General features: G+C 37.1%; 2 protein-coding genes across 2 annotated transcripts; one reads left to right on the top strand and one right to left on the bottom strand.

Annotated features, from left to right (window-relative positions):
- The first annotated feature begins 1,336 nt into the window (after nucleotides 1–1,336).
- On the top strand, nucleotides 1,337–2,574 carry LOC110893884. Its single transcript, XM_022141033.2, has 2 exons — nucleotides 1,337–1,358; nucleotides 1,448–2,574. The coding sequence occupies exons 1-2, from the start codon at nucleotides 1,337–1,339 to the stop codon at nucleotides 2,572–2,574; spliced, it is 1,149 nt and encodes a 382-aa protein (XP_021996725.2).
- A 1,513-nt stretch (nucleotides 2,575–4,087) lies between these two features.
- LOC110893885 (methyl-CpG-binding domain-containing protein 11) lies at nucleotides 4,088–6,547 on the bottom strand. The gene is made up of 3 exons (XM_022141034.2): nucleotides 6,451–6,547; nucleotides 6,233–6,323; nucleotides 4,088–5,242 (listed from the first exon to the last, which is right to left on the bottom strand). The coding sequence occupies exons 2-3, from the start codon at nucleotides 6,302–6,304 to the stop codon at nucleotides 4,370–4,372; spliced, it is 945 nt and encodes a 314-aa protein (XP_021996726.1). The 5' UTR covers nucleotides 6,305–6,323; nucleotides 6,451–6,547; the 3' UTR covers nucleotides 4,088–4,369.
- Between the last annotated feature and the right edge of the window lie 5,965 nt (nucleotides 6,548–12,512).

Here is a 12,512-nt window from a genome sequence, read left to right as displayed (position 1 = left end):
AAAAATTCAGCAATTAGGAAGGAAATTGGTGGTCAAATAAATTGAAGATAGGAATCATGTTAGTAAGCATTTTTGAATATGAAATTAGGAAAGATTTTGATGATAATGTGATTTCTATGAGAGCCATTGTGTATGATTAAGTGGGTTTTGACATGGTCTAGAGATTCTATGATTCATGACTAATAGCTTGATGTAATTTGCGTAATGAGAATCTATGTTGATTGAATTGTTGTTATGATTGAATGAATTGTGATACTAAATAAATTCATGGCAAGCATCTTAGGAGTTTTGATAACTTGCTTGGGGGATTCAAATGGATGCCCACCAAGTGTTTGATAAAATGCTTAAAAGATGAATTATAGCATGTTATGATGATATCTTGTTGAGAATCATTTGCTAAAATGAAAAGAAAAATGAATGCACAAAACTATTTCTCTCTGGCTTTCCTGTTGACACTCCTATTTTGTATTTCTCTTTTTAATGTTTAAACATAATGTTTTTGACCAATCTGTCGGTAATATAAATCGATGTAGTTACAAGGGACGAAATTGATCACTTTGATCGCCGTCATCCGCTCAGCATTGTGTATCTACAACAGCCTAATCAAAAAAATGAAAATTCTGAAGACGAAGATGAAGACAAAGAGAAAGAAGAAGATGATTTTGTGGAGGAAGACCATCATGGTGGCCAATGCAACCTTTGTAAGGAACGAATCTGGTCATTTCATTTGTGTTACTACCAATGCAAGTCCTGTGACTACTCATTGCACAAATTTTGTGCAGAACTACCCGAGACCCTAGTAAATCACCCATCACACCCTAACCACAATGTTTTGTTCAGTCATGATGATGTTTATTTATTTACGTGTCATGTCTGCAATACTAAGCGTGAGGATAAGTGTTATTATTGTTCTGTCTGCGATATTTTCATGGACATTACTTGTGCTACTATGCCGAAACAGAAGATAAACCATCCTAGTCACCCTCACCTACTGGAACGAATGCCTGGGTCCATCGTATCTAGTTGTCTAGCTTGTGGTAATAAACATGAAGGGGTCTTCTTTCAGTGTACCACATGTCCAGGGTTTCGGATCAACCAGGACTGTGCTTTGTTGCCTGCCAAGTTACTAATACAAAATCATACCGATGGGACTTTCACTCATTCTCATCCACTTACCCTTGCCTATTCCTTTTCCTTTTTGGATCAAGAATCTGCATTCTTCCCCCATTGTAGAGCCTGTAGTCAGCATTTCAAAGGTCATTTATGGGCTTACAAATGTGATAAATGCCGATATTATGTGCATGTTGACTGTGCAACTTCAAAGAGAGAACCATTTATGTCCATCTTCCAACATGAAAGTGAGCAATCTCTCTTTTTTTGTTTTTTTGTTTTTTTTTTGTGTGAACATTATATCTTAGTTTAATTTCAAGTATCTTATTTTTATCAGGCCTTGGCGAAACTTCTAAAAATTTTAATGAGGATGAACATCCGAATCTGCTCCACTGCCCATTTAACGATGAAGGTGACAATCTTTTAAAGCGTCATATGTCTAATCAAAAGGAGTTGATTGGTAAACAAAATGATGGTGACACGCTCAACCATTTTAGCCATCAACATCCACTCATCCTTTTCGACAAGCAAACACCAGTTGGTATAACTCTTCACGACCCCATGAAAAGAGTTCGGCTATTATGCGACGGATGTGTGAAACCAATCATAACGGTACCATTTTACATGTGTTCCGAATATGTTGATGGAAAATGTTGTTTTGTTCTTCATGAGTGGTGTGCCAAACTACCCTTGGAAGTACAACACTACGTGGGCCATCCCGAGCATACGCTTTTTCTACTGCCGAAAATCTCTGATAGGTTCTTTGGCGTGTTCAAATGTACTGTTTGCAGGTTACGATCTAATGGTTTCGCGTATGGATGCACAATGTGTGACTTTTATGTTGATATTAATTGTGCATTCATACCTGAAGAAATAACACATGAGGCTCATCCAGATCATCTCCTATTGAGAGTAATGCCTTCACCTTATAATGAAATGCGTGTGTCTTGCAAAGCATGTTATGAAAATACGTGGCTAAGGTGGGGATTTCATTGTCCCTCTTGTAATTTCTACATTCATGCGGAGTGTGCTTTCTTAATGCCTAGAGTGATTAAGCACAAGTGTGATAAACATCCTTTGAGCTTAAGATACTATCCAGCAGAGAACCATATCAGCGAATACTTTTGTGAGATATGTGAGTATAAGTTTCAGCCTTGGAAATGGTTCTACCATTGCACTACATGTGCCCAGTCTATGGATGTTGCTTGTGTACCCAATATACTTCAATGTGAGCAAGGTGCATATTATCCTTTTAGACATGGTGTCAATAAGCTTCTCAATATCAAATTTGGAGGAATGCTTGAGATCAAAGGTCACTCACACTGCTTGACTTTTGCACAAGGGTTTAACAGCGATGGAGAGTGCGTTAAGTGTCGTGAACGATTGGGATATGATATGATCTTTAAGTGCTTGGAATGTGAGTTTGCATTTCATTATAAGTGTGCATCTTTATTTCTCAGTTGATCTAGCTCTTTGTCATATACTATTGTAAGTTTGTTATATGGTCCAGTCAATTCTTTTGACTGGTTTGGTTTCGATCTTTTATCGTTTGGTGTCAACCACTTGACTATTGTAAGCTTTCTATGAGTATCGAATAAATTATCAATTATCTTGCAACAACTTCTAGCTATAGTTTGATGTAGCCACGCTATTGTAAACTTTTTTAATTGCCAATCTATTACCAACGTGTAAATACGTTAACAGATGCAAGATAAATAAAAAAGAGTACACAAATGGAACACACAAGGAATGACCACAATGAAATATTCCGAGTGGGAACTTTCGATGAGGTCACCCATCTTGAATTACTCTCACCCAAATACACGTTCTCCTCTCTTCCAGCCAATGTGCCTAAAACGTACTGAGGTCAGGAAATATCTCTTTTTAGACGGGATTTGCCAGTGATGTAACATTTTCTCTCTAATGCGTTTACTAGAAGTCAAACAAAAATTGTATGTAAATGCATACAACCTCCTAGATCATATTCTTAAAAGGTTGCAATAATATGGGTTTTGTATAATCCTATGCTGTCAAAAGCGCAAAAAGCACGCGCGTAGGCGCAACGAGGCGCATCTACAGCGCCTGGCGGTAGCCTAGGCGCAAAAATGGGCTTTTTTGAAAAAACGGTTCTGAGGCGCAAAAAGCGCGCGCCTAGGCGCAAAAAAACGTGGTTGAGGCACGAAACCGAGGTGGTTGAGGCGCAGGAAAAAAGGTAAAACAGGACAAATGACTGGCTCACGCGGGCCCGGGTTTCCAGAGCTCGCGCGGGCACGCACAAGTTCAACCAAATTCAAGCTCAGACACTCATATGTGGAATCTTATTTATTTTCAAAGTGTTACATATTTTTTATATATTTTTTTTCTCTATGTGCGCTTTTCTTAAAAAAGCCCACGCTTTTTTTTCCGCCTTGCGCCTAGGCTCCGGGCGAGGCCGATGCGCCTCGCCTGCGCCTTGCGTCTTTGACAACATAGGTATAGTATAATCAATGCTCTCCGTTTATGAAAGCTTTTGGCAAAAAGTCGGAAAAAAAACGGATAATGTGTTTCTGAGGCGCTTCTAATCTCACGGTCGATATAAGCGTAGATTTAGAAGTGTAAATTTAGTGGGTGTGTAAGTTAACCATCGCCATTGCCGTAAAATAGCTCCATTACATGTTTGGAGATAAGTTCCAAGATAAAACAGCAGCGGTTCCGTCGAAGAAATTGTCCATTCTTGATATATAACTACAACTTTAGTAATTAATTTTAAGCAAATCCACCTCAATAAAATTCAAACAAAAAAAAGTAAGAGAAAACAGTGAAAATGGCTTTTAAGGGCCTTTAGCAACTGTTAATTTAGGGTCTTCCAGTTTTAACGATTTTAATTTTATATGACAAGCAATTAGGGGCGACAATTCCTAAGACAACCCAAAAACAACACCGAAAAAACAAATATTTGTTAGGCAAGCAATAGGGGCGACAATTCCTGACACAAGAATTACCGAAGAAACCAACAACGGGCAAGAGTTAAAGCTCTCATTAAAGAGTTACCTATTACACGATAATGATACATGCATGAACACGACCTCTGTAACCCAGAATTCACAAGGCATTCAAGAGGCTCGGTTTCACGACGGATTATGACAACAAACGTCAAATATGTCCCTTTAATGTCACTAAAGTTAAGTTCTCAACATTCCTAGTTCTATGACAGGTTACAAATAACAAATTACAGAAATGCCCCTTTCGTAAAAACGATCATCATTGGCGGCACCACCACTTACTCAATCTTTATCTCCTCCCATGTAGGCTTCACCTCGCTGGCGGCTTCCGCCACTGAACATCCATTCTCCGCTGCAGTCTCTCCTGCTGCTTCTGTTACAGGTACAGCTTCTTCAAGGGCGGGTTCGGTAATTACTTCCTTCGGTGGGGGCGTTATCGGGTTTTCAAGCACTTCTTCATTAACGTTAACGTCTTTTGCAGCCTCCTCGCCTTTTAACTCTTGTTTTTCGACTTGTTCAGTTACAGGGTTCGATACTTCCTCGGATAGGGGCACTTTCGGTATTTCACACGTTTCTTCATTCTCCTCTTTCTTCGGCTCGTTTTTTACCTCGTTAACGTCTTTTGCAGCCTCCTCGCCTTTTAACCCTTGTTTGTCGACTTGTTCGGTTACAGGGTTCGATACTTCCTCGGGTAGGGGCACTTTCGGTATTTCACATGTTTCTTCATTCACCTCTTTCTTTGACTCGTTTGTTACCTCATTGACTGGTTCGGCTACTTCCTCCGCCAGGGGTATTTCTGGTATTTCACACTTTTCACCAGCCTCTTCTTTCGCCTTCTCGTCATCTTTCTCACCCTCCTGCATTTCAACATCTTCTTTCTCTTTCTTGTCTTTCTTTGCAGACGTCGACTTTCTACGTTTCTTGACCGGCTCGGGTTCAGCTGGTGGTGGGGTTGACTTTGCCTTCTCGCTGATCCGTGTTGACCTTCGTGGAGTCTCACCGCTTCCCCAGTCAAACTCCGAGATCTTGGGCCCACCAGGGTGCGATTTCAGGTACTGCTCTAACTGCTTCTTGTTCGTAATCTCTTCCCCTGTTGGTGCCGTGAACACCGTCTCGTTCTTCTTTGGTGTCCCTCCTTTCTTTAGCACGAACTATACATAAATCCATGATAAGGGTAATTTAGGTATTTCACAAAATCATCACACACTACCCGTACATTATACAAGTGTTTCCGTTTGTTCTTGATAGAACATAAAAAAGAGACCTTGACAAGAAGTGGGTTGGTTTCAAGAAACGAATTGATTCAGAACCGAAACTCAAATGGTACCCACTACATACTATGACGTCCGACCCATGACCCGTAAAACTAACCCGTATCACTGATTGGATTTAAACACGTTAACACATTATGCATTGAAAGCTAATGTTTATTGGAAATACGGAATTTTGCTAGTTTAGAGGGGGATATATGAAATTGCCCCTAACCGTAAAATCGAAATTTCACTAAAAGCAAAACCCTTGACAGATCCATTAAATTAAAAAAAAAAAAAAAAAAAAAAAAACTTAAATTTACATAACCAAGACCTAAACTTTACCAATCTTTAACCCTAAATATGCCCATACAAACCAAAGTTCATATCTTTTTTAACAAATCAAAGGTTAACAAAACCGAAAATGTCGCAGAAAGTACCCAATCCACATAAAAAATTAAAAAACCCTAAGCAACCCATGTTTTCCCCAATTAATCAAAACCCACAAAAATTACCCTATCAAGAACCCTAATCCCAAAATTAAACAACAATGTATGCTCAGAATTATAACAATCGCATCAATCAAACCCTAATTTAAAACCCCTAATCCAAAAAACCCAAATTTCATCAAATTGACAAAAACCCACAAAAAAAAACCCTAATTTCTGAAAACCCCACAAAAAAAACCCTAATTTTTTGAAAAAACCCACAAAAAAGAAACAAAATTTCAACACAAAACACTAAATTTGAACCAATTAAACCACACTTATAACCTCAAATCAAGAAACTAACAAACAATGTAACCACAAAAGCTAGCATAACATGTATTATTATGATTCAGTTTAAGATGAAATGTAGAGAGAGAGAGAGAGAGAGAGAAAGAGAGAGAACCGTTTTCTTCCAGCCAGAAGGTGCAGGAAGCTCCATTGAAACAACCTCATCGTTCGGACCAGAGCTCGACATTTTTCAGAACAAAAAAACCCTAAAAATTCACAAGAAAAAGGTCTGTAATTGATGAAGATAGATGCGTGTGTGTGTGTTAGAAATTATGAAGTGTAGTATAATGGGTCATGTATGTATAGGTTTCTCTCTCTAGAAATGCATTCTACCTGGTGATTCTCTCTCTCTCTCTCTCTCTCTCTCTCTCTCTCTCTCTCTCTCTTGACTCTTGTGTTTGAAGAAGTTTTGAGTCTTCAAGCTGAAATCTGTCTAGGTGAAGAATGGTAAGATGTGTGAATATTAAAGTATGATGTGTATGCCCCTTGAAGAATAATTAAATATTGGCACACCTAAATGCCTATATACATACTAAAAAGGGTTTTTTTGTCCTATATGCACATCCTATAGTATTGAGTTGTGGTCAAAGCGTGACATTTTGGTTCGGTCAACTAGACAAAAGACTGACAGGTCTGTTGACCGGATCAAAACGTCGAGCTTTGGCCGCGTTTTGGTCCTGTCAACCAGACAAAAGACTAACCGGGTGTCTGGTTGACAGGACCAAAACGCGGCCAAAGCTCGGCGTTTTGGTCCGCTCAAAAGACCCGTCAGACACACGTCAGTCTTTGTCTGGTTGACCGGACCAAAATGTCGCGCTTTGACCACAGCTCGACACTGCAGGGTGTGCATATAGGACAAAAAGCCCTTTTTGGGCTGATTATCTACACATCAAGTGTGCAAATAGTCTCCCCCATAATTAATTTCATTAAATGGTCCCTATGGTCAGTGGTAGGGATGAGTATTTGGTGTTAGGCTGTACGGGGTGCAGTCGGTAAAGCAAATCGGGGAGGGACTTCACCGATTAGGGGGGGGGGGCTGCCATTGGTTCGGGGAGGGAAATCGGGGAACAAATTGGGTGGTTGTTCACCGCGAGCGGGGAGGAAGACAGATGGTGGGGCCCATTTTTCCAACCAATCAAACAATTTTGTTTTTTTTTTTTTGAATAAAAAAACAAGGGTAGTTAAGAGGGGAGTGGCGCCATCAAATTGGGGTGTTAGGGGAATTTAAGAGGGGAGTTGACGTGGCACACGGGGATTGGTTTGGCGTAAGAGAGGGGACTCACCTATTAGGTGAGCACCCCCTTCACCCTTAGGTATTGGTACGGAATTTTTCGTACCGAATTTTTTGTACCGGTACCCACTTTTTATAATTTTCGATATTGATACCGGTAAAATACCGAATTTTACCTTAAAATACCGGTACCGTACCGAATATTTCGATACCGGTACTCAGTTTTGACGAATTTTGGTATTGGTACCACGCTCATCCCTAGTTAGTGGTATCATGTTAACTCTTGCCGGAAAGTCGACCCTTCGTCGGGTCGGGTGCTGCTTGTGTGGGGAGTGCGACACCAGGATATCGGGCTTAAAGCTCTCACCTTGCCAAGTACCAACGTCCAACGAGCCGACAACTGATAGCTGTTGGTAACGACTACAAAAAAGTGATTGACTTTCGGTTCAAAAGTACTCTGTTGTTGTGTGTCATTATTGCAATTGTTGCCTCAACTAGCCAACGTAAAACAAATGTAGTAAATAACCACTTTCCACACAAACTCATTTTATGTCGTCATCTCAGTGAAGTAAGGTCATGTGCCCCTCACGTGAGGGGCAATTAAGTAATTTTACCCTCATCTTCTTCTCAAATCTAATATAAAACCCCACGATCATCTCTTACACCTCAAACCTTCTCCAAACGCTAGGTTCCTTCAAATAAGAAATCCTAAACCTCAATCCCACGAATCCACGATCGAAGATGGTATACTACATATATGGAAGACTAGTTATCATACGCACATCTTAGACTTTAAGAAATCCAAGTAGAAGGTTTTACAAGCGTCCTGTAAATTGTGGGTTTATTGTTTGGTGTGAAATTGAGCTTTGCCAACGATCAATGGGCATTATCTTCGGTTTGTTGAGGGCTAGGAACGAGGTTGAAATTCAGAATTAGAATTTAGCCTTACAGCTCGAAACAAGTGCAGATCAAGCGAATAACCTGAGAAAATGCTTCTCATTAGCTGGATTTTCTTCTTCATTGTTACATTTGTTTTAATTTTCAAATTTCATATGTAATGAAACATGTGCTTTTGTAATTATAGGGGTTTAAATGTAATTCTACTAATATGTGTAATGCAATTGCTTTTGTGTCTTTTGTAAATTGTCAATACAAAGGCTAACCATCTAACCAAAATACCAATAGATCAAAATTGGCAATATTGTGGCTGTAAATATGCTTTTTTACATCCATATATAAATCAAACATCCAAACATAGAACAAACTGCATGTGGCTTAATGTGGCTGTAAATATTTATTTTTATGATTTAGCTAAGGACTTTGCTACCAATTTTACTAAGTTTTTTTTATTATATTTATTTTCACAATTTTGCTATCGATTTTGCTACAAATTTTATTTTACTTTTTTTTAGTTTATTTCGAAATACTTATTTTCATGGTTTAGCTACGGATTTTGATACCGGTTTTGCTACATTATATGTTTTATATTAATTTCGTCAATTTTGCTACGGATTTGCTATGAGTTTTGCTACGAAATTCATTTGCGACGAAAGTTCGTAGCTAATACGTAGCTAATTCGTAGCAAAATGTGTTCGTACCTAATCCGTAGCTAACTCGTAGCAAAATTTGCCACCATTTTTTTCCGTAGCAAAATTTCATAGCAAATGCCTCTTTTTGTAGTAGTGAATTTAACTGTTTTAAGTTTCTTGATGCCTAAATGATCTTAAAAACCCTAATAAAAACACAGTGCTTAACCTCCCTATACTTTTTCCTGCTTTTTAATGCAACTGTTTTAAGTTTCTTGATGCATTTTCAAGCTTTAGTGGTGAAACATTTGTTGGCGGTAATTCCCGACTCATCAAAAAGTCGGTAATGGGAAAAGGTGTCAAGGGAGACCAAGTCACAAGTTGGTAAACTTGAGGGATCAAATTTGATGAGTTTGTTAAATTCATTAAATTCCCTAGTTACATTAAAGTTCGTTATGATAATATCTTGGCTAGCAAGTTAGGTATCTGCGAAATATTCCAAAGATTTTTTAAGAAAATTATCCAAATGAGAAGCCTTTTGTATACTGACCAGGCCCGGTTTTAGGGCTGGACAGCCTGGGCAGACGCCAAGGCTCAAAGGATTTATAGGGCCCGACAAAATTTCAAAGCCTAGATTTTTAAGTGAGCACCGTTATATTAAATGTTTAATAAATTAGTTCAATAACCAAAAATGTAGCTAGTTCAATAACCAAGGTCACGAGTTCTAATCCCCTCCTGTGCATTTTTATTTAAACAATTTTCAACTATTATATGATTTATTGGTTAATGTTTAGGGTTATAGTCTTGAGCATTTTTATTTAAACAATTTTCAACTATTATATGATTCATTGGTTAATGTTTTGGGTTATAGTCTTGAGGTCATGAGTTCAAACCCCATGATTAATTTTTATTTTTAGTTAATGATTTTGTAACGATTCATTTTCTAAAACAATATTAATGTTTTATAAAGTGAGATTACACGACATGTTATGCCTAAAAACATCACTAATTTGAATCACATATTTATATATACATGGGTGTATAAACATATTTTATCAAACTACACCACTTTTGGTTTGTTTTGTTTATTTTGTAACAATTATCGTCGCATTGTGGTTTCTTGATATATAACTTATGAGTTTATATTACAATAAGTGGGCCCAATTTTTTTTGTTACGCCCAAGGTCCAAATTTTTTTATCGTTCTCGAAGACGGCCCTGATACTAACCCACTTAATTAATTAAGTTGTATTTCATGAAGTAGTTGAAATAAACAGAATGAGTTCTTTTGGCCGCGATGATGATAGATCATAGATGCTTAGCAGAATGAAACAAACAGATAACTCAAGAAGAGTGAAGACTACGGTATCATAGAAATAGAAGCATTTAAAGATCCTATTTTAATTTGATATGGGCTTTTCTAACACTAAGCCCAATATAAATAGCCCACTGAAAATTCCTAATATTCCGCTGATTATTATTATCTACACTTTTACTGCACAATGCTAAGCATGCAACAATTTTATAATTTTTTAACTCATTTTATTGATAATTAGCTAATTACTTTTATTTATTTATCATGTTTTTTTCTTATTTATATCTAATCACTATAATTTATTATCATATAATTTCTTGATTTCTAAAAATATATTAATATATATATAGGGAGGGGCTCATGCGAGAACCACCCTTATTGTGAGAACCGTGAGACCCAATGTGAACACAACCTAAAATAGCTAAAAAAAAACCTAAAAAAACCCAACCCCCACCCCCCCCCCCCCAAAAAAAAAAACCTAAACCCCCCCACCCCCCTCCCAAAAAAAAAAAAAAAAACCTAAACCCCCCCCAAGCTAAATGTGGCTCCAAACATCCAAACATAGGTTGTTTTTTTTTTTTTTTGGAGCCACATTTAGCTTGGGGGGGGGGGGAGGGTTTAGGTTGTTTTTTTTTTTTTTTTTTGGGAGGGGGGTGGGGGGGGTTTAGGTTTTTTTTTTTTTTTGGGGGGGGGGGGGTGGGGGTTAGTTTTTTTTAGGTTTTTTTTAGCTATTTTAGGTTGTGTTCACATTGGGTCTCACGGTTCTCACAATAAGGGTGGTTCTCGCATGAGCCTCTCCCTATATATATATTAATATATTTTTAGAAATCAAGAAATTATATGATAATAAATTATAGTGATTAGATATAAATAAGAAAAAAACATGATAAATAAATAAAAGTAATTAGCTAATTATCAATAAAATGAGTTAAAAAATTATAAAATTGTTGCATGCTTAGCATTGTGCAGTAAAAGTGTAGATAATAATAATCAGCGGAATATTAGGAATTTTCAGTGGGCTATTTATATTGGGCTTAGTGTTAGAAAAGCCCATATCAAATTAAAATAGGATCTTTAAATGCTTCTATTTCTATGATACCGTAGTCTTCACTCTTCTTGAGTTATCTGTTTGTTTCATTCTGCTAAGCATCTATGATCTATCATCATCGCGGCCAAAAGAACTCATTCTGTTTATTTCAACTACTTCATGAAATACAACTTAATTAATTAAGTGGGTTAGTATCAGGGCCGTCTTCGAGAACGATAAAAAAATTTGGACCTTGGGCGTAACAAAAAAAATTGGGCCCACTTATTGTAATATAAACTCATAAGTTATATATCAAGAAACCACAATGCGACGATAATTGTTACAAAATAAACAAAACAAACCAAAAGTGGTGTAGTTTGATAAAATATGTTTATACACCCATGTATATATAAATATGTGATTCAAATTAGTGATGTTTTTAGGCATAACATGTCGTGTAATCTCACTTTATAAAACATTAATATTGTTTTAGAAAATGAATCGTTACAAAATCATTAACTAAAAATAAAAATTAATCATGGGGTTTGAACTCATGACCTCAAGACTATAACCCAAAACATTAACCAATGAATCATATAATAGTTGAAAATTGTTTAAATAAAAATGCTCAAGACTATAACCCTAAACATTAACCAATAAATCATATAATAGTTGAAAATTGTTTAAATAAAAATGCACAGGAGGGGATTAGAACTCGTGACCTTGGTTATTGAACTAGCTACATTTTTTGTTATTGAACTAATTTATTAAACATTTAATATAACGGTGCTCACTTAAAAATCTAGGCTTTGAAATTTTGTCGGGCCCTATAAATCCTTTGAGCCTTGGCGTCTGCCCAGGCTGTCCAGCCCTAAAACCGGGCCTGGTCAGTATACAAAAGGCTTCTCATTTGGATAATTTTCTTAAAAAATCTTTGGAATATTTCGCAGATACCTAACTTGCTAGCCAAGATATTATCATAACGAACTTTAATGTAACTAGGGAATTTAATGAATTTAACAAACTCATCAAATTTGATCCCTCAAGTTTACCAACTTGTGACTTGGTCTCCCTTGACACCTTTTCCCATTACCGACTTTTTGATGAGTCGGGAATTACCGCCAACAAATGTTTCACCACTAAAGCTTGAAAATGCATCAAGAAACTTAAAACAGTTGCATTAAAAAGCAGGAAAAAGTATAGGGAGGTTAAGCACTGTGTTTTTATTAGGGTTTTTAAGATCATTTAGGCATCAAGAAACTTAAAACAGTTAAATTCACTACTACAAAAAGAGGCA

Source organism: Helianthus annuus, chromosome 12, assembly GCF_002127325.2.
Source record: "Helianthus annuus cultivar XRQ/B chromosome 12, HanXRQr2.0-SUNRISE, whole genome shotgun sequence".
NCBI classification, from domain to species: domain Eukaryota; kingdom Viridiplantae; phylum Streptophyta; class Magnoliopsida; order Asterales; family Asteraceae; genus Helianthus; species Helianthus annuus.
The sequence above is the reverse complement of the archived record's forward strand: the minus strand, read 5'-3'. Positions and strand labels throughout refer to the sequence as shown.